This window comes from Notamacropus eugenii, chromosome 3 (assembly GCF_028372415.1).
Source record: "Notamacropus eugenii isolate mMacEug1 chromosome 3, mMacEug1.pri_v2, whole genome shotgun sequence".
Taxonomy (NCBI): Eukaryota; Metazoa; Chordata; class Mammalia; order Diprotodontia; family Macropodidae; genus Notamacropus; species Notamacropus eugenii.
The window spans coordinates 130,800,601-130,827,978 of NC_092874.1; the positions used below are offsets into that span (position 1 = coordinate 130,800,601).

The 27,378-nt window shown below is 36.9% G+C and overlaps 1 protein-coding gene across 1 annotated transcript in view; it reads left to right on the forward strand.

Annotated features, from left to right (window-relative positions):
- The first annotated feature begins 3,333 nt into the window (after positions 1-3,333).
- Positions 3,334-27,378, forward strand: part of TSPAN12 (tetraspanin 12) — a 95,050-nt gene continuing 71,005 nt past the window's right edge. Inside the window, exons 1-4 of the mRNA XM_072652912.1 lie at positions 3,334-3,662; positions 4,848-4,983; positions 20,873-20,955; positions 21,946-22,081. Coding sequence (XP_072509013.1) covers positions 4,918-4,983; positions 20,873-20,955; positions 21,946-22,081 — 285 coding nt within the window. The 5' untranslated portion in view covers positions 3,334-3,662; positions 4,848-4,917. The remainder of the gene's footprint in view (positions 3,663-4,847; positions 4,984-20,872; positions 20,956-21,945; positions 22,082-27,378) is intronic.

The following is a 27,378-nucleotide window of genomic DNA, read 5'->3' on the forward strand; positions in this document are numbered from 1 at the left end:
TCACTTTTAAAGAGAAATATGATTTTAGAATTGGGACCCAACCACATTCAGCCAAACACCCCATTAAGAACAGGTCATCCACCCCTACTCCTTAAAGGTCAGTGACTATTACCTCCAGAATCAAATATGAAACAATTGGTTTGGCATTTAAAATCCTTCACAAACTTGTCCCTTTTCAGTTTTCACTTTAGTGGAACTTTTCCTAGTCCTAACCTTCAGTGCTTGAACGTTCTGACCCAGCAAAAATTACTCTCCATTTCCTGCCACCCTCCTCCCTGGACTGTTCTCCCCCATCACCTCTTCCTCTTGAGTACCCTGGCTTCCCTTCTACCTCAGCTAAAATCCCATATCCTGGTCCTTCTCACTTTCTCCCCTCTTACTGATAGCACCCTCCCTTGAAAATGACCTTCCATATTTATCTGCTATAGTCATTTGCATGTTATCTCCCCAATTAGAATGTGAACTTCTTTAGCACCGAGGTATTTTTGGCTTTTTTTGTATCCCAGGTTTTTAAAGCACTAACTAAGTACATGATAACTTTCTAATAAATATTTGTTGACTGACTGTGGAGTATGAGAAGAAGAATAATGAATATTAGGGCTGGAAAGGTAGGTAGCTGCCTGGTTGTGAAGGAATTTAAATTCTGAACAAAGATATTTATAATTTATTTGAGAGGCAATAAGGAGTCACTGGAATTTATCAAATAAGGTCACTGAAATTATCAGAACAATGCTTTCAGAAAAATCAGCTGTGTGGAGGTTGGATTGTAGAGAAGAAAGACTTTTGGCAGGGAGATTAAATAGGAAGCTATTACAATAGTTTTGGGGCAACTGGGTGGCAAAGTGGAATAGAGTGCTATGTCTGGACTCAGGAAGACTTAAGTTCAAATCCAACCTCAGACACTTGCTAGCTGTGTGACCCTGGGCAAGTCAATTAACTCTATTTGCCTCAGTTCCTCATCTATAAAATGAACTGGAGAAGGAAATGGCAAACCACTCCAGTGTCTTGCCAAGAAAATCCCAAATAGGGTCCCAAAGAGTCGAACATGACTGAGAAATGTTTGAACAGCAACAGTAACCACAATTGAGATAGTTCAGGAGAAAGGTGGTTTGGACTAGAAGTGGGGGTTGGGGCTGGCGCTATTTGTAGCAAGAAGGATACAGATGTGAGAGATGTTGTGGTAGTAGACACAACAATATTTAGCAATCTACCGGATATGTAGATTGGAAGCAGCGAAGGATAACATCTAGGCTGTAAACCTAGGGTCACTAGAAGGATGGTGGCATGGCCAACAGACATAGGGAAGTTCTGAAGAGTGGTGGATTTGGTACAGGGGGGAGGATAAGCTCTGTTTTGGATATGTTGAGTTGGAGATATGGAGGGTATATCCAGTTTGAAATGTCCAGTAGGTGGTTTGTGATTCAGGACAGGAGTTCAGGAGTCATTTTCATGGAAATGATAATTAAACCTATAGGAGCCAATGAGCTCACCACGTTAAGAGAATGTTGAGAGAGAAGGAAAGGCTCAGATTAGTCCAGAAACAGCCACAGTTTAGGAGGCATTAGACAGATAATGAACCAGCAAAGGAGACTGAGAAAGGGTAGTCACACAGGTAGGAGGAGAACCAAGAGAGAATAAGCAATATGAAAAACCCAGAGAATAAAAAATTTCCAGGAGGAAAGAGTGGTCAGTGGTGTCAGGTGTTACACAGAGGTCAAGAAAACATTGACTGAAAAAAAAAAAGAAACGGAGACTGAGAAAAGACCATCAGATTTGACAATTAAGAAATTTTTATTAACATTAACTTTGGCGTGAGGAGTTGGATTCCAAATAGAAAAGAGATGAAATGTTCATGGGAAGTGAGGAAGCGAACATTTTCCAGGATTTTGACTCTGAAAGGTAGGTTATAGGTTGAAGGGATTTGGAGATCTAGTGAGTTAGGTGGTTGTTGCTGGGGAGAGGGGGAGTCTGGGGGGAGGGATTGGGCAGAATATCAAAGAGGGCTTTCCTTTAAAGGCTTACAGATTTTTTACTTCCCACCTGTGCCTCAGAGAATTGGATTTTTTATGAAAGTTAATGAGATAGACCCAATGGAAGAAACTTGCCATAAGAACTATTTATTGTTTGATCCTTGATCCTTTTAGTGTGACTGACTCTTTGTTGACTGCATTTGGGGTTTTCTTGAAGATACTGAAGTGGTTTGCCCTTTTCTTCTCCAGTTCATTTTACAGATGAGGAAACCAAGGCAAACATAGTTAAGTGGCTTGCCCAGGGTCACACAACTAGTGAATGTCTGAGGCCAGATTTTAACTCAGGTCTTTCTGACTTCAGGCTGAGAGTTCTATCCACTGTATCACCTCTTAACAGTAAAATCTTCAACTATTTAAGGACATAATTTGGAGCAGTGATTTTTTTGAAGTGTACACAGAACTCTTAGATTCCAAAAAAAAAAAAAAAACCCAATACACAGTATGTTTTGGAGATAGTGTCTTGTTTTAATATCACATTAATAAATTATGCTTCCAGTTTTGAAATAATTCAGATTTCCAAAGATCAATCACAGGGTACAAACTTCAAATAAATATAGCAGCTTAAATTTAGAACCCAACATAACTTATTATGAGAACCTGACGTTTTTATTGGGGGGGGGGTAATTTGATGTTTTACTTATCTGAAGGAATAAAAAGGATTTGCCCTACTTGGTGTTAAAGACCTCAACAATCAAGCAGTCATTCAACAAGCAATTACTAAGAACCTACTATGTGCAAGAAATGTGAGGCATACAAAGACAAAACAATACCAGTTCTTATTAATGTAAATGTTATTAGTGTACATTTACTACCACTGTGACTTTGGCAAGTCATTTGGCCTCCCTGACCTCAGTTTACTTATCTTCAAAAGCGAAAGAGTTGAATTAGATGGCCTCGTTCCAGGCATAGTTCTAAAATATTTTGAAATGCATGAAAAAAGAATCAAGAACAAAAGAGGGATCCCACCTACAATAGCAATTCGCAGTTTTAGGGATCGACAAATACGTTTTTGCAGAGATTTGGCTGTACTTCCATCTCCACCCTACAAATACCTACAAGTAGAAGTCCGTTGTCACAAAGTTAGGGTATCATACAGGTATTAATTCTGTCCCCTCAAGACCAGCTCTCCAAAGGGGTCCCACTAGACTGGTTTTCCCTAAGCCTCCCAGTTTCCTTTCTTTTTTTTACCATTGGGATCTGCTCCTGCTGGGAGAAGGTGTGTCCTGGGGATGCTTGCTCCCAGGACGGGGGCAACTAGAAGAACGCCCACTAGGACCCAAGCAGGAGCAGCGGCTTGCCCGGAGCATGCGCTGCAGCCTCTGTGCAGCTGGCCACGGCTGTTGCAGCGGCTGCCTCGTCGTCTCGTCCGGCCGGGACTTGGAGAGCTGGCTAGGGCTGGGGAGGGACAGCGGCTCTGGGAGGCGGCTGAGCTGCCGACACTTTCCAGCAACTGCTGCCCAACGCTTTTCCCCAGGCGGCGGCTGGCGGGGAAGGAAGAGGAGGAAGCGTCTCGTCCTCCAGCCCATGCTACGCTGCAGGGCTGCCCGCGGCGCGTTGCTGCCCCGATGAGTCCCCGCACCGTGTCCCCGACAGCCCCTGGGCGGGAGTGGGGGACGGAGCCCAGCCCACGCGGTGAGTGTCGGGGTCTTTCTCCCTCTTCACCCCTCCCCCTCCCCTTTCTCCATACCCTCGCCACCGGCCAGTCTGCAGCTCCTGCCTCCCGGGAGGTGTGGGAAGGCTTCCGAATAGCAAGCTAAAGTACTTAAAGATGGGATTTCGTTTTCCTCTTGGATTGTGCTGCCCTCCTCCTGGGCTCTTTTCTCCTTTGCCTCTTTCCAGGTCCGTGGAGTAGGCATTAGGAGTGGGCATTTGGTAGTGGATTGGGAATAGTGCCAGCTGTAATCTGTGTAACCTTGTGGGAGGGGCGGGGGACTGGGGGGAGGTGGAGAAGGGTGGGGAGAGAGAGAGAGAGAGAGAGAGGAGAGAGAGAGAGGAGAGAGAGAGAGAGAGAGAGAGAGAGAGAGAGAGAGAGAGAGAGAGAGAGAGAGAGAGAGAGAGAGAGAGAGAGAGAGAGAGAGAGAGAGACTGTGTGAAACTTGGTGTCTGCACAGCTGCCTTGGACTTCATTCCTATGTGCCTCCCCTCCCCATTTATAATCCATCATTCCAGGGCAGAAAACATCATTTCTCACATTCTCTCAAAGAAACCCAAGTCGCAGAGCGGAATTACAGCTAACTCTTGTCTCCCCTCCCCCTTTCCAGACACTTTCACACATGACGTTTTGTGATAGGTGGGTGAGTGAGAACAGTGATTTAAAGAAATGTGACTTCCCTAATGAGAAGGGGCATTCACTCCCTTCCATACATCAGCTACTTGCTATAATTCCCTTTACAGGTCAGGGACTTATGATCTGTAATCTTCAGGACTGTTCCAAGAAGTGGCAGTCCCAAAGGAGATGTGAGTTGAATGAGTTTTTGAAAGCATGTCATTAAAACATGCTGGGGGAAAAACAGCAACCCAAAACAAACAGTCCCAAGATAATAAGTCTGCTCTGCACTCATTTGTTAACAGAGCAAATATTTTCTCTTTCCAGCAGGTGTAATCTGGACCCAGTTTGAACTTTTATGTAGTTTAGGTTATCCTTCAACTCCATGTCTTTAGCAAATGCTTTTTGTTGATGAGGGGAAGTGACTGTGTCCCATTGGTCAGACAAGACATCCTACCCTGAGGCCAGTGAGAGGATGTCTGTGGGTGGAATTAAGAAAAGACAATGGTCTGATTCCTTTTTCCTGTCTTCCTGTCTTGTACCCACTGCAGATTGTTGTTGCCTTGACTGGTGGCAGAGGATGTGGTAAGAGGATGGGGTTTCTCCAGTGGAGAGCTCACAATGGCTAGAGAAGATTCCGTCAAGTGCCTTCGCTGTCTTCTCTATGCCCTTAATCTACTCTTTTGGGTAAGTACTTCTCTAAACAGGTGGCACCGTCTGGACTCAAGTTACAGGCAGTCACCAGATAATGCACCGAAGGGCACCGCTAAGCATTAATTAATTACATGGGATTATTCCCTCTATTTTTCAGACTTGTAAAGGTTGCCCTTCTTAGTAAGTTTGATCCACCTCAGGTGCCATTCAGTAATTAAAACAAAATCACTATACACCCTTGCAGTAAAATTAGGTTTGAAGTTAATCTAGAGTTATAAATAAATACATGTGCCTGTAGCTACAGATAAGAAAATTGTGACATACTGCTGAGGGAACTTTCATGAGTTACAGATAGCTGTGTAACCCATAAATTGTTGTAGTCAATTTAAGCACATAAGTTCTTGCTGCAAAAACAAAAAAAATCTTACTGCTTCATGCAAATTCTTTCTGTATATATACTTTCTACCTACAGTATCTTATAAAAAAAGTTTTAGCTGGGTATGTTGTTTAGGAAGACTTTTCTGGGGGCTGAGAATCAAGTTAAAAATAGCTCTCATGTAACCATTTCATGTTAGAGAAAATTTAAGGCATTTTCTGAATGTGTATGTGTGTGTAAAATACCACATGCTGTTTAACAAAATAAACAATAGAAAATTTAATGAGTGAAGATACATTTAGTTTCCCTTGTGCTAGTTTTTTTTTTGAGGTTGAGTTTTCATGAAGTATACTTATCATCATAATGCTATTTTTAAAAATCAGTGGCAAAACATAAAAACCATCTGTGAAACCAGTTCAGAGAGAGACCAGTGGCTGCTCTGTTGAAAAGTGGTCTCTGCTGGGTGTCTTTTGTTATGGGTTCTTGATAATTTGTGGTCTATAATCTTTTGTAAGAAAATGGAACCTAGAAATGATAGCAATAATATAGCCTGCATTCAAAACACTTTATATTTTTTTTAAAGTGCAAATTTCACTCATGTTTTCTCCTCTGAGTTATGGTGCTTTACTTTCGAATAGAGGGTGATCTCTTAGATAAGTTTAGATTAGTCTCCTAGATAAATCTAGACATAGTCCCAAGAATGGAGCCTTTGTGAAGTGACTAAGTTGAATGTTTATCAAGAAAGCCTTAGGAAATTTCTTTCACAAGAATTAAAGTAGTAAGGGGTTAAATTTATCTTAAAATATATACTAAAACTCCTTATTTTAAAAAATTTATATTTCTTAGAAGTTACATAATTTTTTCTCTACTGTTGACTGCTCTGCTAATACACAGAGTCCAGTACTTGGCACATTATTTTTTAGTTTTGTTGCCATTGTTGACTATGAAACTTACTCACTGTGAAAAGAAATATATGTGGGTTTTTCCACAAAGGGATGATAAGTACTTTATACTTTCTTTTCAGGTTCTTTGCTCTCTTAGGCCACACTGAAAAGAGGAATTCCCAAAGCAGAATGTAATTATTGTACATATTAAGTATGACAAGCAGTCTCTTAATTAATTCTAAATATTTCTCTCCACTTGAAGTTCCTTCATTTGTAATAATTCTTCTTAGCCACAAAGAGACATTTTGTTATATTTTACATTTGTTAATTTCTGTTTTCTCAATAGGGACAGGTAGGAGAATATAGGAAATACCCAATGAGGGAATGGAGTAGTTTCCAATTGTGTGTATGTGTATGATCTTTGTATTTCAGCACAATTTGTAAGGACTTCTGGTCATTTTCTGGGGTTGGAGCCATGGCCTTGAATAACTGCTTCAACACTTTCTTTTATATCTCTTAGGCATGGGAAATATCATAGCTGGCCAGTGTAGTAATTTGACAGCTACAGCTTAACTGATTTCTACTTGAACCAGACATCACATGCTGAATGTGGGGCAGAGGAAGGAGGGTTTTCCTTTTTGCTGGCTCTTCAGGGTGTACTCTTCAACCAGGGAATCTGGCCTTGTGGTTCATAGCTGGAGGCACACCCCTTCCTCTTGGCTCAAGCACCTTTACAGTAGTCCCACCCCAATTCCATCAGTGGCTGTAATGTCAGTCACTTCACCCCCCTCAAGAATTGCGGGTAGTGAAAAGTAGATCTTCCTCTTCAAAAGTCTGGGTGCTATAATGTGTTGTTTTATTTTTGTGGATGTCTAGAATTTAGCCTGTTGAGTTATTAGGGGAAGAGTGGGGAGTCAGTGGAAATACCTTTGCATTCAAAGAGAAAACCTGATTTCCTGATAGTTCTATATCTTCATATAAGATAGGCCCAAAAGGAAACAATCTTTATGATTCAAGGTTAGAAATGTACTATTCTCTCTCTCTTTTTGAGTTAATTGCCTTGCTTTGCTTGATTTTTCATGTGTTCAGTGTGCTTTCCCAAGGCATGGGGAAACATGAGCTCAGGGCTGCTGACGTGGGATTGGCAAAAGATGTGAGTGGTGGGGGTGGAGGGGCCAAGTAATTGGCCAAAGTCCTGAACCACATCTGGGTCTGTGATTAGCACTTTGTGACTATTCTGAGAGGTGTACTTAGAACCTGGTGCAAGGAAGTAGATTTCTGCCATAGATATCTCTTAGTGTTCCTATTTTCAGTTTGCTCACAATGGGGAGTAAAAGCAAGTGCATAAAGCAGGGAAACCAAGACCTTAGAGGCACCTTCACTCTGATCAAAAGATGATGGGCAGAGTTAATGGGCATGTGAAAATCCTTCCTATTACTGTCATTATCCGTTAACATTTATGGAACACTTCCAATGTACGTGGTGGTATTCTTTGAATTTCTTAACTATCTTTGGATTTTAGGGCTAAAACTGGTGGCTTTGTGATGTGAGTATTTATCTGCCCAATAGTCCTAGAATTATCTACTCATTTTACAGATTATCAAATAGCTTTCAGATGGTAATTTTCTGCTACTACCAATGTGGGCAGAATTAGAAGCAAGGTTCTCCTTTTTCTTTCCCTTTGAAAATGCCTGAAAATTGATAGCACTTAACATTTCTTGTGTAATTGTTTCTGTTTAAAAAAAGTATAATAGTTTTTCTGCAGTTTTGTTAAAGCCTGCATTTCACACACAATTTGGCTAGAGCTATCATAGCATGTTTGTTGGAACATACAATAGCAGGGTTGAGTTAAGGCCTGATTTATTGCACAATGAAATCAGGAAAGAAGTGTCGAACACAGTAAATCCAGAAAACTTCTCTCTCCCCGTAGACTCAATTTTCTGTTTCTGTCTATTCATCCATACTTTAGTCCTCTAACTGGTACAGACAATGAAGAGTTAGAGCTCGGTATTCATTTTTAAATTAAATTTTGTTTTTTAATGAAAAGAATTCTGTTTTCCTCCCATCCTCCAACCCATAAAAAAAGAAAAAACAAATATCTTGTAACAAATATTAATAGTCAAGCAAAACAAATTTCCCCGTTGGTTGTATTTTTTAGAAAATATATCTTATTCTGCTCCCTGAATCCATCACCCCTTTGCCAGGAGATGAATAACAGGCTTTATCTTTGGTCCTCCACAATTATGGATAGTTATTGCATTGATCAGAGTTGTAGCTTTCAAAGTTGTTTGTCTTCATAGAGTTGTTGTTACTGTGTAAATTGTTCTGGCTTAAGTCGTCAAAATTGCTCATTTTTATAATACTGTGGTTTTAGTATAAATTGTTCTGTTTCTGTTCACTTCACTCTACATCGGTTCATTCAAGTCTTTCTGTGTCTCTTTGAAATAATCTATCCACATCCTACATAGCACAGTACTATTTCATTACATTCACATACTACAATTTGTTTAGCCCTTTCACAATTGATGGAGATCTCCTTAGTTTCCAGTTTTTTTGCCACCACAGAAAGAGCTACTATAAATATTTTTATATGTGTAAGACCTTTATCTCTTTCTTTGATTTCTCTGAATCGTAGGACTTTAAGTGGCATAGCCAAGTGAAAGGGCATTTATTATACTGTTCTGGAATATTTTGTGTATAATTACAAATTGCTTTCTAGAATGGTTGTACATATTCACAGGCCCACCAACAGTAAGTCATTGTTCCTATTTTTCCATAGTCTTTCCAATATTTATCACTTTCTTTTTTTATCATCTTTGCCAATCTGGTGGATGTTAGGTGGGACCTCAGAATTTCTTCCATTTTAATTTCTATAATCATTATTGATTTGGAGGACTGGAGATCTCAATAATCTTAGATAAATCAGAATTTGCATTCACATTTGATTCATAAATTTATGCAAAAATGCTTGATATTCTTCAACTTTTTCAATATAATGTAAAGACCTTTATTTTGCATCTAAGGAATCAAACTGTAGGCTAATGCAGAGCCCTCTAACTAATGTTACCATTACTACTAACCAATTAAAATTCACTGCACATTCCCTGGAGTAATGATATCACTCAATTACTTCAAGTAATGTTTTATTCCCTAATTTTCCATGCCTAAGCTGGCTATTTCTCTAATAAAATGTAGCATAGCTCACAATGGAGTAGCTTATGTGAACCACAGTCAGCTTCATAAGAGGAGTTTTTGAAAGAGTTCTGAGGATTATTTAAATCTATTATTTTGCTGCTGAAACTTCTTGCATTTCAGCTCCCCAACCTGCTGATCCTCTCTCCTCCATAACCCTCCCCCTCACACCTGTAGGGTAGTGTAGTATATTGGAAAGCATTCTCAATTTGATGAGGGTGGATAAGAAAGATGTGGATTGGAATACCCGCTCTATCACTAACTTGGTTTTGTAACCTTGGGCAAATCTTTTTAACCTTCACTTCCCCATTCATGAAATGGGGTTAATTTATGTTCTACCTGCCTAACAGAGTTATTATGAGGAGGAAATGGGAACTGAGAATCATGTGAAAGTGTTCCGGAGCTATAAAGCACTATTTAAGTTTAAGTCAGCTCATGATTAGCAGGCATGTAATACAGTGAAAAGGGCACATGCTCTGAATTAGAGGACATGGGTTAACATCTCTTTTTTGTCACTTATAATGTATGTGACTTTGAGCAAATCTTTTAACTTCCTTGAACTTTAGTTTCCTCAGCTGTAAAATGAGAGTGTTGAATTAGATGATCTCTGAGTTTCCTTCCACCTCTAAATCTGTGATCCCATTTAAAGAAAGCCACAAATAATTCTCAAATCTGATTTTAGCCATCTTGATAAAAATTTACATTTTTATTCCATGTTTTATAATTTACACAGTTGATAGGTAGTTAGATAGAGTGTTTATTTAAGCACTTATTACATGCCAGGAAGTAAAGACGCTTCCAGCATAGTAAGAGGAGACAATTTATAAAGAAGAACTGGAACTCAGGAGGGAAAGATGGGAAGAGAAGGTACTCACATGGATCTATGACTATTAGAAGGTGGAGAAGTTTGAAGAGTGAGTCAAGCTAGGAGTGAAGTGTACATGACTGGGGTTCCTCATAAAATGTTGTTATTTTCTTACAACAATCCAATGTATTGCTTAGTGCCAATAGTTTTATTCCCATTTTACAGGGAGGGAAAATGAAGCTCAGGGAGGATGTCGTTTATCCAAGATCACACAGTAAGGGTGAGAGCCTAGAAATAAAGGATTTTCCTATTATTTTATTCTGCCTTTAGTCAAATCTAGTCATCCTCTCCATCAGTCCTTTATAGAAAATCAAAGACTGTCATATTCTCAGAATTAGAGGGAGTTTCAAAGACTATTTTTTTCCAACCTAGACCTGAAAAAAAATTCTCTCTTATTGTATACAAGACAAAAAAAATCATCCAATCTTTGTTTGAAGTGAAGATGAATCCTTAAAGCAATCAATTCCCTTTTATGTTAACTCTAAGATTTAGAAAGTTTTCCCTTGCATCAAGCCTAAATTAACTTATTGGCAACTTCTAGGCATTATTACTGGTTATTCTATGTAGGATCATAGAATCATAGGATCATTTCTTTTCCTTGTGACAGACCCTCACATATTTGAATACAGCTATCATGTCTCCCCTAAATCTTAAATGTTAGCAAGTAACACTGTGGTCTTATTGATATGCTCTCTTTGCTGTCTATTATTTATCTCCTGTGCTTGTAAACTTAAATGGCTTGGAAATTGATCATGCTCTCTTCTTCTTGTAAGTATGTTAATTTTATCAACAAATTCAAGAAATATGCATGAGTATAACCCAAAATTAGTAAATACCTTAATTCAAATTTTTTTCCTATTATTTTCAAAACTAAATCATGACTTCAGTGTAGCAAATTGCCATGTTGCTGAAAATTCATCTAGAGTCTTTCATTAATTTACTCATCAAATGCATTTTCCTATATTATCTACACAAGACACAGTTAACCTCTTTAGAGAAGACCATTGAAAGATACTGCTAGCACATATTCCTTGCGTCATTTCCAAATAATGTTCTGAGATGGAGTGCAAAAAAAATTTTTTTTTTTTTACAATATTTGCAAAGTATAAGGAGCCATGATCCTAGGTAAATAAGATTGTCACAGTGTTTTAGAAGTTCGGTAAACGCAGATCATAGTTGAGCAATTATTTTCAATCATAGAGCTGGAAGGCATACTAGAAGTTGGTTTATTGTAAAAAGTTCAGAAATTACCAAATAAGCTGGACTTCTGGATTTAATAGTGTGCAGTAATTCCCTTCATAGATTGTTACTGAAGTACTGGTCTCTTCTTTTTTAGTTCTTTGTTTTAGACCTGTATTATTATTGTTATTATTACTCTAGATCAAGAAAATATAATGGGAATTAAACGGTTCTTTTTCAGGGCATTTAATTGACTTCATAGGAGGGATGAGTTTACTTTCTCAGAGAGCATCTTATCTACTGTGGGGTCAAGGTGTTTATTTACAGTACTTATGTTTAACATTATTGGTATATATAGTTGCAGTATTTTTATAGAGTCCCTGTGACCCAGTTAAAATAAAAGCTCATACTTATTTAGTACTTTATGGTTATAAAGTGCTTTGTGTATGCTTTTTTTCATTTGGTCCTTTTCACAGTTTTTTGAGATAGGTCAGTCAGTCAATCAGCATTTATTAAGCACCTGCTATGTGTCATAAACTATGCTAATCACTAGGAGTACAGAAAACCCCAAACAAAAAGAAGCTAGTCCTTGACCTCGAGGAGCTCATATTCTAATGGGGAGACAACATGCAAACAACTATTTACAAATCAGTTATACACAGAATAAATTGGAAATGATAAACTGAAGGAAAGCACAAGAAGCTTTAGTAGGTAGATAAATGCAAATAGAGTTGTTCGCATTTTGTAGGTTAGGCTATTAAGGCTAAAAGAGGTTAAGAGACTGGCTCAAAGTCATAAACCTTGTAAATAACAGAGCTGGAACTTGAATACTGGTCTTATGACTTAGGACAGTACTTATTCTATGTAATGCTGACTTCCAAAGACAGTACAATTGGAAGGAATCACAGAGGTCATCAAATCCACCCATATACTCAGTAGTTTTACAACATTTCTAATAGTTATCCACCCTCTGTTTAAACATTTCCAGTGATGAGGAGTTCACTACTTTTCAGGGAAGCATATTACAGTTTTGGACAGCTGTAGTTTTTAATTTTTTCCTTATGTTGAACTAAAATCTTCCCGGTAACTTGATTCAGTATACATTTTTAAGTGTCTACTATGTGCAAAGCATTGTATGTGGCTCTGGGAATACGAAGCTAACAAAGTCTTAATTCCTTGTTCTCTAGAAGCTTGTAGTCTAAATTGGGGTTGAGGAAGTGGGAGACAGACATATGCAAATTGATCTTACGTCTTTCCTCTGATCAGCACATAATAACTCTGATCCATCTTCCATTGGACAACCCTTTAGATACTGGGGAAGAGCCATCAGATTGGTCCTAGCAGTCATCTCTAGGTCCTTGTGTCCATATATTAGAAGCAAACTATGTATGAAAAGCTAGTAAGAGGACAGAACTATTACTGTTGTCATTTGATTCTTCCTTTAACACATTTATAGATCTGGATACATTAACATGTCTACTGACTGTAGAATAGTGGGGGTTAGGTCCTAGGGAAGACAGAAAGTATAGATGAAAAAAGGCCCCTGCCCTCCTGTTTAGTAGGAGGATATTGCAACAATATACAAAACCACATGGTCACTGTGTCAGAGCTGGAAAACAAAGTGTTATAAGAGGTCCAAAGTGGGAGGAGATAACAGAGAGAGAGAGAGAGAGAGAGAGAGAGAGAGAGAGAGAGAGTGTGTGTGTGTGTGTGTGTGTGTGTGTGTGTGTGTGTGTGTGAAGGAGAGAACATAGGGGGAATATTAATCTTAAAGAATTAGAAAGAAGACAGGAAAACAGCAAAGGAGTTAGAGAAATGGTAAGACAAATCAAAAGAGAACTAAGAGGGAGGGGTCTTTGAAGCTAAGGAGGGAAAGAGTTATGAGAAGGACTAGATGTCAGATGCTATAGGAGAATTCAAGGAGGATTTGAATTCAGTGTGTAATGGGATGAAATGGGAAATTATGTTGGCTTTTAAAACATCAGTAGCATTGATGTAAGAACTCCTTGCATCAGGAAAGATTGCAACTCATATGTGATTATATTCTTATATCCTGAGTCTATAAGAGATTAAGTAACTAGCCCATATCCCCACAGCTAATTAAGTGTCTGAGGTGGGATTTACAGGTGTTCTGGATGCCAAGTTCAGTGTTCTGTCTATTACAGTGTGGTTTGAAACAACCCCTATTTTTAAAAAAGGCTAAGCAAAATATCACCTTGGAGAAGGGACGGGAAATTAATTTCACCACTTAGACATCATGTGAACACGTGGGACAGATTTAGATATCAAATCTTCTTTTTATTGTATTAATTAATTGACATCTAGGGTTTTTTCCCCAAGATTTTATTTTTCATTACTTTAAGTGGTGGTTAAACAAAACAATCAGAGCTTGGGCTCAGAGGAGATAGGAATTTAATGGATTGAATTCAATCCAAATCATTTAACTTCCTCATACCTAATACTACAGGGAAGCTGATGTAGTCCTAAAGTATTAGATAATAATAATTTGCATTTAGGAAGAAGTGTGACATGTATAGAGAATTAGCCTCCAAACTAGGAAGGCCTAGGTTCAAATCGTGCTTCTGCCACAGAGTGGCTGTTCTACCTTCAGCAGATCACAATCTTTCAATGATGAAGGTAACTCTCTAGTTGCAGCTAAGTTGTTGACCTCCATTGGGAGAGGAAATTTCCATATCCAGGAGTTGCCTACACCAATGAAATTACATGTCCAAGCCCTATCCCTATCCCTACCTGGTATTTATACGGTGATTTAAGGTTTAGAAAGTATGTTCCTCACAAAAACCTGGTGAGGTAAACAGTGTCGATAACATTATCCTTACTTTGCAGGGAAGGAAGGTGAGGTTCAGAGACAGTGAGTTGTCTATTCAAACAGATAATACATCTGAGGATCTGAGGATCCTCAGATCTGAGGCCAGGGCTCCAGTCTTCAAGTCCTTTCCTCTTTCTGCCTTGCTACACTGCCTCTCAATGTGCTAGAAATGAGTTGGCTGGAACTGATTTTTGAAAGGTATATTTATTCAAGAATTCTATTGGAGGTATTTGTAGCTTAAGATCTGGGTTAAAAATCTGGCTTCAGACACTTACTAGTTATGTGCCCTGGGAAAGTGCTTAACTCCTATTTGCTTCAATTCCTCACTTGTAAATGGGGACATAGTGGAGAAGGAAATGGCAAACCATTCCAGGATCTACCAAGAAAACCCCACAGACATGTATGGGGTCACAGAGAGGTGGACATGACTGAATGATTGAACAACAAAAGATCAGACATCTCTTAGATTGACTGCTGAGGTAGCTGCTGTCTACAGATTAGCTATTTTGCATGGAAGTTGAAAATAATGGAAAACTGAATAAAGGACTGAAAAAGTCAAGAAGGAAACTAGAGAAAAGTGGGAAGAGAGCTGTGAAGATTGGTGGTGATAGTGGCCATTGTAGTATTTAGAAGCAGTGGCTGTGAGGATGGCAAAGAGTAGATAATTTCATAGCCAAAACGGAGACAGATTAGAAAAATGCTATACTTAGCAACATAGATGGGGACAAAAGACCATTTTGATCTTAGTCTATGAGAATAAAATTAGTTTGTCCTGTACAAGATATGTTAGTCATAAGACAGTGTTCATAGAAGAGGATGGTTATTTAGTGCCTGGTAGTTTTTTTTAAAGGGCTATTGTTATTTCATTGACTTAATTTATATACCAGAGTTTATTTAGGCTTATTCTTCAGAATATGAAATGTTAATTAAAGTTGTTTTTTTCAGAGAGTCGATTCTTCACACAGTTATAACACAGCACTTTTAATCTTATCATTCAACAAACAATTATTAAGCACCTATTTCCTGTTTTGGTACTGGGAAGGAAAATATAAAAAATGAAACAAGCTAAGAAACAAGCTTCTATCAAAGGAAATAGGAGTCAAATACATAGGTATATGCAGTAATGTATGGATTATTGGGGACAAGCAAGAATTCTGCCTTAGTTTCATTTTGTGACAAGCCATAGCCATGTGTGTACTTTTGTTGATGCTGACTTTAATCATAAGAAACTGGATTGAGCTGGTTTCTCCACCTCTAGTTAGTTTGCTTTCAGTCAAGTTATGGAATCAATAACCTACACATTTAATTCCTCTTTTGTTGTGTTTTTAACTCCGTAGTTTTTAAGAATGGATATTTCTCTGAGGAAATGGGCAAAGTAGTCTCTTAAAGAGCACACTTCAGTGACTGCTCGAAATATTGCAGTTGTGAAGAAGTCTACCATTTCAAGGATCATTCAAGCCCAAAAGATGTAACGAGTTGTAACATTTTTTTTTCTGTCAATAAACTTATTTCACTTTGTCTCAAGTATTTTGTACACAAGTACACCATTTCAATAGTACAAGGTCTGGCAGGTTTTTTGGTAAGATGGGGGAGAGGAATGATGGTGGAAGGTATTAACTGGGGATAGTGTTAAGAAAGGCTTTATGTAGAATTTTGAATTTTGAGACAAGTTTTGAAGGAAACTACAAATTCTATCAGGCATACTTGAAGAAGGAGCATATTTCAGGCACCAGAGACAGGGGATAGTCTATAAAAAGCTATGGATAGGCAACAAGGCAAGACAAAGAGTATTTATTAAGTGCTTACTAGGTACCAGGTACTTTGCATAACTCAGGATAAAATATAAGCAGAAAAAGAAGACAGTCTTGATCCTTACAGAGCTTATATCCTAATGGGGCAAGATAGCACACCAAAAGGAGCAGAAAGGGGTGGTGGTGGTACAAGGATGAAGGTACAAGGGCATGGTGTTGAAGTTCAGAAAGTGAGAAGTACAGCAGGGAGGGGAAAGGACAGGAGATGGAGTATCTCATGTAAGGACCAAGATGGCAAGAGGGTCAGCTTGGCTGGACCATAGTTTGTGTGAAGGGGATCAGGTTATGAAGGGCTTAGAATACTAAACAGTGGTGCTTGTATTTAAACCTGCAGGAGCCAGTGTCATTTATCGGGTTGTGAAATGACATAGTCAGATCTATGCTTTAGAAATATAACTCCATTGGGAAAATACCTGAGACAGGTAGACCAATTAAGAGACTGTTGCAGTCCAGGTGACAGGTGATGAGAATCTGGAACCAGGCTTGTGACTGTGTCTCTGTAAAGGAATGGGAAAGATGGAAGAGGTGTTGTGGAGATAAAATCTATACTATTAGGCACATTTGGAAGGGGGTAGATAATTCATATGTGAATTTGAGATGCCTACAGAGTATCTAGTATGAAATTTCCAATTGGTATTTGGTGATGTAGAATAAATAGATCCTGGAGTCATCTGCCTAGAGATGATCACTGAAATTTTTATCAGCTGTGTGACCCATACACAACTTCTCTCTGCCTCATTTTTCTCATCTGCAAAATGGGGTGGGGAGTGTACCGCATGGCCTCTAGAGTCTCTTCTAACTTTGAATACATGATCTTATGAACTTGTGAGAGATGATGAGGTCATCAGAAGACATTATATATTATATTTTTTTGGTGTTGTTATAGCCTTAAAGATGTGATTTTTTAAAGTCTCTTATGCCTAGAGAAAAATCATACACTGCTATCATTCAATTCAAGACATTTGTTAAATGTTTATTGTACATAGACACATAGGCAGTTACTATATAATATGTTTATGTGACAGTTAATTTTAGGGAGATAAAACACAAAAGTCTGTTAAAAGTCTGAGAGAGTGGTCAATACTGATGGATCAGGAAAAGCTTTCTGGAGGATGTGACATTTTAAAGGATCTATGGAAACTAAACTGTTAGTGCAGCTAGGTAGTGCAGTGGACAGAGTGCCAGGCCTGGATTCAGAAAGACTTATCTTCCTGAGTTCAAATTTGGCCTCAGACACTTAACAGCTGTGTGACTCTGGGCAAGTCACTTAACCCTGTTTGCCTCAGTTCTTCATCTGTAAAATGAGCTGGCGAAGGAAATGACAAACCACTCTAGTATCTCTGCCAAGAAAACCTCAAATAGAATGACAAAGAGTGAGGCACGACTGAAAAGACTGAACAACAAGAAAGGAAATCAAAAGGTGAAGAAAGAGAGAGAAGGTGTTCCAAATATAGAGAATAGTAGCTAAAGTAAGGCGTATAGAGATGGACAGGCTTGTCATGTATTTTTAAGGGTAGAGAGCAGTCCAGGTAGCCAGAGAGCAGAGTGCATTGAGGTGGTTAGTATGAGATACCGCTAGAAAGGAAGCATGATGCCAGAGTGTAGAACAACATGTTAGATGAAGTGTCTTTTGTGAATGAGGAATTTATAGGGTTGGAGTAATGCTTCTGCAAAACAACACTAGAAACAGTAAGCACATCTAACAGTGTAGTAGTATGTCTCATTCTGCAACTGTGGTATTCGATTTCTCTACCAAGAAGAGGGAAGTATTTTCATCATCTGTTTTCTTGAATCAAGATGGTTCATTACCATTAATCAGATTCAGCTGCCGATTTATGTTGATTTCATTTATTTGTTGTAGTCATTTTGTATATTTTTCTTCTGGTTTTGCTTACTTCATTCTGTATCACTTTACATACAGGATAATAGATTTAGGGCTGGAAAGAACCTTAGTGGTCAAGAATTACAACTCCCTCCTTACTTGTAAGAAAATTAAATCATAGAGAGGTGGTATGACTGGCCCAGAGTCACACAGCTCATACGGTGTCTGAGGAGGGACTTGAAACTCAACATTTTATCAGTTGCGACACTTTGCTTTTTTTCCATATAGACATACAAATTCTGGAAATGGTGAGAGATATTTTTCTTTCTTCTTTCACTGCTACAAAATAATACAAATAGGGGACAGCTGAATATCCAGTTCTATTGTTCTGTTTCATCTGTGATACAGAAATTTTAGTAAGGCTTTTGAGTAGTGTTGACAAGCTCAAGAACACTGATCTTAACAGTAAAGGTTATGATTTTCTGGAGGACAAGAATACTACTTGGGAGAAGGGTGCCCTTTGATTCACCTGTTAATTTTTTTCAGAAAAGGAACCATTTTATTCTCTTTAGGAGGTCATGCAGCTGCCTTTGTTTCACTCCAACTTTGTGACAAAAAGGCAAATTACCAAAAGCAAGGCTAATGTCAGAATTATAGACTCATGTCTCCTGAATCATGAATCATATTACATAGAATCCTATCATTTTAGAGCAGAAAAGGCCCTTTAAAATAATGTAGTTGTGAAGCCACATGATGTGGTAGAAGGTACTTCAGGGGTTCAAATCCTACATTCAAAACTTATTAATTGTATAACTGGTCAAGTCATCGTACCTCTTTGAGCTGGAGTTTTTCGTCTGTAAAATGGGTATACTACCCCTTTTCTGTGTACCTCACAAGCTTCTTGTTGGAGAAAGAACTTTAAGAATAAAAAGAATTTTAGAAATATGAGTTATTATTTAGCCAAATTCCTTCAGTTTAGTGCCTTTGTTCATTGTCCTTCACTTCATGAAACCAACCGGATCTGTCAGAGCACATCACAGAAACTAACATTCTTGATGACTTTGAGTTATCATAGTCAATACTTGAAATAATTTGTGACTTCATCAATGTGGGTACTTCCACTGCTGCATATGAAACCCCTCCATGCTTTAGTGGATAGTTCACTGAGATGCTGTGACCAAAACAAATGAAACCAAACAAACTTCTAAGCATGCATCTTGCATATACTTAGTTATTTACATATCGGTTCCCTCATTAGAAGGCGAGTTCCTTGAAGGCAGGACTGTTTTTTGCCTTTCTCTTTATTTCCAGTGCTTATCCTCGTGCCTGGCAAATAGAACACTTAATAAATGCTTAGTGACTGAATAGGATGGACATTTATCAGCTACTGATTGGACGAGATGGACTGTCAGGCTCCTTTCAACTCTTATTTCCTCTGATTCTGCATCATATAGAGGAAAAATCACTGTGCAATGAGTTAGGAGACTAACTCCTTTAAAATTGTTATTGTCCTTACTAGCAATTTGACTTTGAAAAAGATAATTATCTTCTCTAATTCTAATTTTTTTCATTGACAAAATGAAATGATTGAAACATATCAGTGTTTCCTAACCTATGGATATTGGGCCCTGAAAGAGTGGTGGAGGAAATATTATAAAGAATTTTTGCAAACATATTTACATCAGGCATTGATTTTAATTTCTATTAGCTCCCCAAAATATGAAGAGTGAGCTATAGAATGATGATTACAGGATATCAGAGTCAAATGAAAGGCTTTTATTGTTGTTTTTTTATGAATGGGAGAGACATAGAGGCAAACTATAAACTATAGGTGAGAAGAAAGGAGTTAGTAGAGAAGCTAACCCAAAGTCAAAAGGACAGCCTCGGGAAACTGGTCTGTCCCTCATTAGAAGTCTTTAAGCAGAGGATAAATGATAACTTATTTCTTTAGGAGGACTTTCTTAGTTCTTCTAGCTCACAGTGCTGGAGAGATTAAAGATGTGAGAAAGGAAGTGAGTGATTGAGGAGGAAGCTTCTAGAGAACATGAAGTAGAATACAGTAAAGAGTAAGTTACCAGTTGAGGGGTTAGCCTTGGCAAGGAGAAAATGATCCTTTCCCTTAGACACTGAAGCCGTGGAAGAGGGTGGGTGAAGACATGTGGAGTAGGAGAGATGAGTGAGTTAATGTCCGATGGTCTTTGATTTTCATAATAAAGTAGATGAATGTCATTTTTTGAGAAGGTGGAGGATGGAATTGGTACTGGAAAAGGTTTAATAAAGCTGCTGTGATAAAAGTCTATCATCTCTCAGTGAGTTGATGAAGAATGAAAATATTGTCATGTATCAGTGTCTATGCCATGTATTAAATCTGTCATGGGAAGATTCCATAAGTTTTGGATATAAAAAAGAATACTTAAAATAATTTCGAGCCAATGAACTAGATGATCTCTAAGGCCCCTTCTAGCTAGGGAGGGGGGAGGAACCTGAAAGTCTCCCACAAGGACTGGTGTCCTGGGGGCTGTAGTTGACCTTCTCTCCCACTCTGATCTGTAATTCATCCAGGAAGACCCCCACTGGAAACTGAACTTCTCCTGTAGCAGTAGCACCCAGGGGCTCTCTGATGATGCCTTGGGCGCCACTTCAGTCCCCCCACTCAACCTGAGGCACTCTCCTTTTTGGACTTTGATTTTTAAAATATTGATCTTAATTTCTTTCTAGTTGTGATGTTTAGTAAATATTTTTAGTGCAGAAAAACAACTTCCATGATTCTTATATTATAATGTATATATGTATATATATAATAGCAGTAATATTCAATAAGTAATATTGTGGTTCAGGAAGTAAGAAGTGGCTGTTATGGATAATGGCACAAATATTCTGATTAAATTAAATCATGTATTTTATAATTACTCACCAGTATCATTATATTAAATATTTAATAATAAATGTGTTTTTTTCCCTAGCTGATGTCCATCAGCGTGTTGGCAGTTTCTGCCTGGATGAGGGATTATCTGAATAATGTTCTCACTTTAACTGCAGAAACAAGGTAGGGTTTGTAATTATGCAGTAATATATTTCAGTATTGTTGGCTATGCTATTTTTCAAATTATCATCTTAATAATCTCTTTTGTACAGCACACTGTTGACATTTAGATCACACATGAAGGACTTTTCTTTCTCCCCCTCTCCTTTGGAACTTGTTGGCATATTGTCTCCTGTTTATATGTGCCCTTACCACTTTTTTTCCCCATATCATCACTGGCCCTTTGCTCATTCTAACCATTTTATAAATCAGTTTGTCACAGAGAGGACCAAATGAATGCATGTATGCAAGGGTCAGCAGACTATCATCACTTCTGGAAAAGCACATATCTTGCTGATGCTGGATTAGTAGTATCATTTCTGTATATGAGGGACTACATATTTACCAGTGAGTTCTTTTGCCTAGACAGTATAAAAATCTACTAGTTCTTTTTTCCCTGATATTCTTGACCTATACCTTTCTCTCCATTTGTCTTCCACTTTCCTCTCATGGTCCATTCCCCAACTTTACTTTTTTTTTGTTGATATGGGGCCATTCATATCTATGCCTACTTTGTTAGATAGACCAATTTATAATATCCTGAAAACCTTGGATTCATTGGTGACAGTAGAAGAGAGGGTAGGCTAAGGATAATAAGCAGGGGTAGGTATATTTTACTGACCCAGCATTCCTTTAGTTCCTTTCTGTGTGAATAAAGTATCATGCTAAGGTCAGCCACCGTGGAGCTCTGCTAGCAAGTCATCAAGGTTTTCCTCTAGATTCGAGCCTGTCACTTAAGAGAGACCTTTGCCTAAGAATATGTTCATATTAAGCTGAAGGAGAGATCATCTCATTTGATAGGGGAAAAAAAGTACAGCATTACCTTTACACCTGACAACATTATTAATGAAAATATAGTGATTTTTATCTTGTGATATTTAAAAACTTTAACTTTTCTTTCTTTTTTTGTGATGTATTTCTTTCTTTTCTTTTTTTTTTTTGGTTTCTTTTCAGGGTAGAGGAGGCTGTCATCTTGACTTATTTTCCTGTGGTTCATCCCATCATGATTGCTGTATGCTGTTTCCTTATCATTGTGGGGATGTTAGGATACTGTGGAACAGTCAAAAGAAATTTGTTGCTTCTTGCATGGGTATGGTTCTTACATCTTCCTTCATTTTACCCTTAAAAAGACTAAATAGTAATGTGTTTTTTTAAATCTGTCACAAGAAAAATGCCTAGGGATCTGTGATAGCAATGTGATTCCATGTGGTGTTTGCCAAACATGCTGTGGGAAAGAACACATTCTTTTCCTGAGAGATATGACTGAAATTAGTATATTTAAGTCCCATATTCATTTGAGGAGTTGTAGAAATGTGAACAGTTTCTCTCAGGCTCAATTTGGAGTAGCAAGTTTTGTTTTATTCTCAGAGGCTGTTGCCACCAAGTAGGCGCTGTAAGGCCGGAGAACCAAGAAGTAAGAGGGGCCTCAAGAAATTGTCTTGAAGCCATATTATTCATCAGATTGCTTTGAACAAACACCAAAAATACAAATACATCAATGTGATGTAGACAGAACTCTGGAATGGAAAGAAGTCAATGGGGATTTAGCTTCGCTTCTGCCACTAACTAGCTTCACTACTATGGATAAGCTACCTATTTAAGTTTCAGTTTCTTCATTTATAAAATGAAAAGCTTTAAATAGATGATTTCTGAGGTTCCTTCTAGCTTTAAAAACTCTAGTTTCATAAGCTAAAATTCTGTAAAAGATAGATTGATGTTTGATTGGTAAATTTGGAAACTCTTTGAAGGTACTCAAAAGGGCACCATGTGAACGTTTACATTGGTATCTTACTAATTCAGTTGAGGGAAAGCAAATATTTAAGATAAATCAAATGCTCTGTTCTGCATAAACTGATATTACTTTTAGAAAGTTCTTGCTTGCCAGTTTGCATGTAGCCTTTTATGCAAGTAGAATACATAAAACTAGAAATACCTCTCTGTGGCATTTTTATTTTTGAAACTGGGAAACCGTCTGAACAAACTGATTAAAGAAATAAACCAACAATTATCTGTGGGTTTCGGAACATTTCTTGACTAAGTACTAAGAAGGAACTCCTCTTGAACTGTTATGATGTTGAAGCAAAGTAAAAAAAAATGTTGTCCATAATACAAGTTGAAAAAGTAAGAAATTAATAGAGCTGATTTTTATAAAATAAAATCAGATAAAGTCATATGTAAGAGGCAAACTCTCATAAAATATTAATAGTGAACTATAGTAATTAATCTGACCCTTTTGTTGAAATAAAGGTTAAATAACTAAAAAAGCTTTAATTAATCACATTTTTGTTTAATAAATATGAAGTTACCAAACAGAAGCACACTATTTCAGAACATGTTTATCAGTGAAACACTGAGGGAAAAGAAATCCTAGTTTCTCCATCATAATTAGAGTAAAAACCAAAAATGCAATTAGAAAAATAACCTAGAATGAAGTATTGTTTTTTTAAAAGTAATTTTGCTAGCAGAACTTCCTTCTTTTTTCAAAAGAGAAATTGGAGCTAAGTGGAAATTGTTTTTGTCTTAGAAATGAAAGCAGCATATTGGTACTACTGAAAACTTTTAGCTTTATAGACAATCATTGAATTCATTTGTTATTTCAATTTTACTTTGCCATTAAAACAAGTATTTTGAAAGCTTTGCTAGATCAGTGGGGATGTAAACAAATTGAACTGACATGTTTACCCTGTTCAGCAGCAGCTAAATGTAACCATCAGGAAATCATCATTTGTCATTTTGTCATACTTTATGTATATTCAGTTGTAGGCAAACTTTAAGGAATAAAATGTAAACCTAAAACAAAGTTTTAGGAATCTGTAAACATTTCAGATTAACCTATTATACTTAACTAGGAGATACATTTCTCATTTTGACTGTTCTAGGGTTTTTCCATATTTTTCATTATTGAAAAAAATCTGTTTGGTTTTAGTTTTTTTCTTTTTTTTTAAATCCACAAGTTTAGAGAACAGGAGTTGGCTGATTAATGAAACCCAGGCTATTATGAATGTTAGTAGAGTTAGTTTTATGATTCTTATTTTAAACTATGATGCTAGAGTATATTTTCATAATGATTCCTTTCTTAGTAAGACCTTCAATTCTCCATTAAGATCTTCTCAGGAGTACATGACATGGGTTATACATTTCAGAATTATGTCATTAAGATGTGAATTTTAAACATGGGACATATCTATTTTATTTCTCAATGATGAAAATATTTTTGTATGACTTTTTTTCTTTTTTTGTTTGTTGCTATCCTTACAAATTAACTTTCAAGGTATGTTACTCTCATGTTGCTGAATTACATCTTTATAACACAGGTTTGATTAATGTGAATTTTTCCTCTTACAATTCATCATATTTGTAGATACGAAACATTTAATATTCAGGATTAATCTGACATGATGTAAAATACTTTGAAATCTATATTGTGAAGAAAAAACCTAGACTCAGCACCATCATTTAATATTAATGTCAATATAGTAAATTAAAGTAGCTTTTACAACAATTTATATTTAAATAAATTAATTAGAATACCCAAAATGCTATAATTTTCTTATTCATTCCCTCTAAGTCTCTATCAGGTTTCTTTGTTTTTTAAATTAATATGTACTCTTCTTCTGGTTTTGCGTTTTTCTCTTTGTATTATTTCATAAAGATTTTTGCAGATTTCTTTGTATTCCTCTTACCTTTTGCTTTTAGATGTATTATGATATTTCTTTATAAGAATCACCAAAACTTATTTGGCTATTCTCTATTATTGGGCATTTTGGTTGCTTCCATGTTTTTGTCATTTACAAATAATGCTGCTATTAAAAAAGAAAAAAAATTTTGATCACAGTTTTCATATACAAGCAGGAGCTTTATAAATTGGGCATTAAAATTGGCAGTAAAGAAAAATTGTTTACTTTTTATAAGTACATTAATTTTCATTACTTCACTAGCACAGTAAATTTTATAATAGTGTTCTGAAAGCATTTAAATTCCTTCAAAAAGTGAGAAGTTTTGTGCTTCCCCAGTGGTAGTTGCAAACCCATAAATTCTTTAGTATACTTTTTGATTCTAGCAAGACCATGGTTGTGGCATTTTTGCATAAAGAAAAACTTCTTTGCCCACCTGGAGTCTCCAGGTTCACTCTGTCCACAATGTCACAGATGCAGCTTCAGTGATTATAGAGGCAGAGCTAACTGGAAGGGACAGTAGAGGTCTTCTAGTCCAGCCCTTTATTTTACAGAAAAACTGAGGAAACTGACACATAGAAGCAAAATGACTTATCCAAGAACACAAAAGTAAAGTGGTAGAAGTAGTTTTTGAACACAGATATCCCAATTCCCAACTCAGTACTCTTTCCAACGTACCACACAGTATATCATAAAAAAGGGAGCAGAAAACAGTGTGGTTTAACTCACAGCAAATCTATTATTTTTAGTGGAAAAACTATAATATCATATTGATGGTAGGTAAGCTTTTTTATAATCAAAATTCTGCATGTTACAGTAATGGTACAGTTAAGCTTACCTGTTTAATTGCCAGATTTACTTTAAGCACTCTTGACGAGTATCTTCCTAAAAATGTATTATTTGCTCTCCTGTCTTTTTTGAACATCAACTCCAACTCTGCCTTGAATCTGGTGTGTACCAGTAATAAATAATTATTATTTATCTAAGATATCAGGCTTATTAGAGTAAAGAATACTAGATTTTTTTAATTACTAAGCACTATTTGGGGTACTTACGGAGGTTTTTCTCCTACATTTGGGGCTAGGCTGTATTTCAGAGCTTTGATGTTTTCAGAATTCTGTATTATCTTAAGCATATTTTCCAGTACTTTCACTATATTGGGGTATAGATATACACACATCTATCTATCCGTCATTTATATTGCCACACATTTCTCAATTGTATAAGTGTGTATAGGTGTGTGTGTATATGTACATACATATGTGTATATGTATGTACATATGAAAAACAAAATAATTTTTTATGTGTCTATCTCTAGATAGATAGCCACCAGCCAGATAGATACAAAAATAGATTGACACAAGAAACATCATTTTGTAGTGGATTTGCAGAGTCAGATCTGTGTCCCCTACTCTGGCACATACTAGTTAATGACCCTAGGAAAGTCATTTTACCTTTCAGTGTACCCTTTCCTCTAAGACTTTAAGTTACAGAGAAGGCAATGATCTGCATTGGAAGAGGCTATTCTTCACAGGGAGCAGCACTCTTACACTAATGAAATCTCAGACCAACAAAAAAATAATCTGTGTTTGCCTACATCTACATCTATATCTATAGTTATAATGTGCATATATATGTGTGTAGATATAGATATATAGATATAGATATCTACATACACACATATATACACATGTTATATGTATGTATTATATATAATACACATCTATAGAGGGCTACACATATAGTTTGTATATATGTGTATGTGTGTATTATATGTATGTATATACATACACATACACATATATATACACAAATTTGAGGTAGCTTTTGGTTACAATATTATGAGTACATGTATTGTCATCTCATATTAACCATCAATACAAATACTGGCAAATATTTAATGCTACAAACTTATCAAAAGTCATGCTTTTGTCAGTGCATTGTCTCTTTTGACTTTTGAGTCTAAAATCCAGTATGAAGGAAGGAGGAATATATATTTTCACAAGTTCACATGCATTGGGTTTGTTAAACAGTGCTATCTTTCTTCCTAATTGGTTTTCAGTGGTGAAGGGTTGAAAACCAATAGATGGCTCAAAGGGCAGCTAGGTGGCACAGTGGGTAGAGTGCAGGGTCTGGAATCAGAAAGACTCATCTTGAATTGAAATCTGGCCTCAGACACTTAATAGTTATGTGATCCTGGGTGAGTCACTTAACCTTGTTTATCTCAGCAACTCTTCTGTAAAATGAGGGGGAGAAGGAAATGGAAAACCACTCCATTATTTTTGCCAAGAAAACCCCAAATGGGGTCAAAGAGATTGAAAGAACTGAACAACAACAAAAGCTGGCTCAGATTCAGTTGTGGCAGTGAGGATATGTTGTACATTTAAAAATTAGTTTGGTATTTTTTTTTCTGTCACACAATTAACCATTATGAGCTGTAGAATAACTAGTTTGAACTTTAAAAAATTTTGATTTGCATGCTGGCAAAAATGCTATTATGGAAAAAAAGATAATTGCATAGGTCTTTTCTTCTCTTATTGGGTATGTTGTTAAGGTATGTAATGCTCAAAGTTTAACTGAAATTCTCTGGCATCATATACATTATTAGTATATATGATTTTTGTTTCATCACTTTGTATTGAGCCAAGAACACAGTATTTTTACTCTTCATCTAATTTGGTTCCAAATGAACATATAGTTTACATCTGGCAAA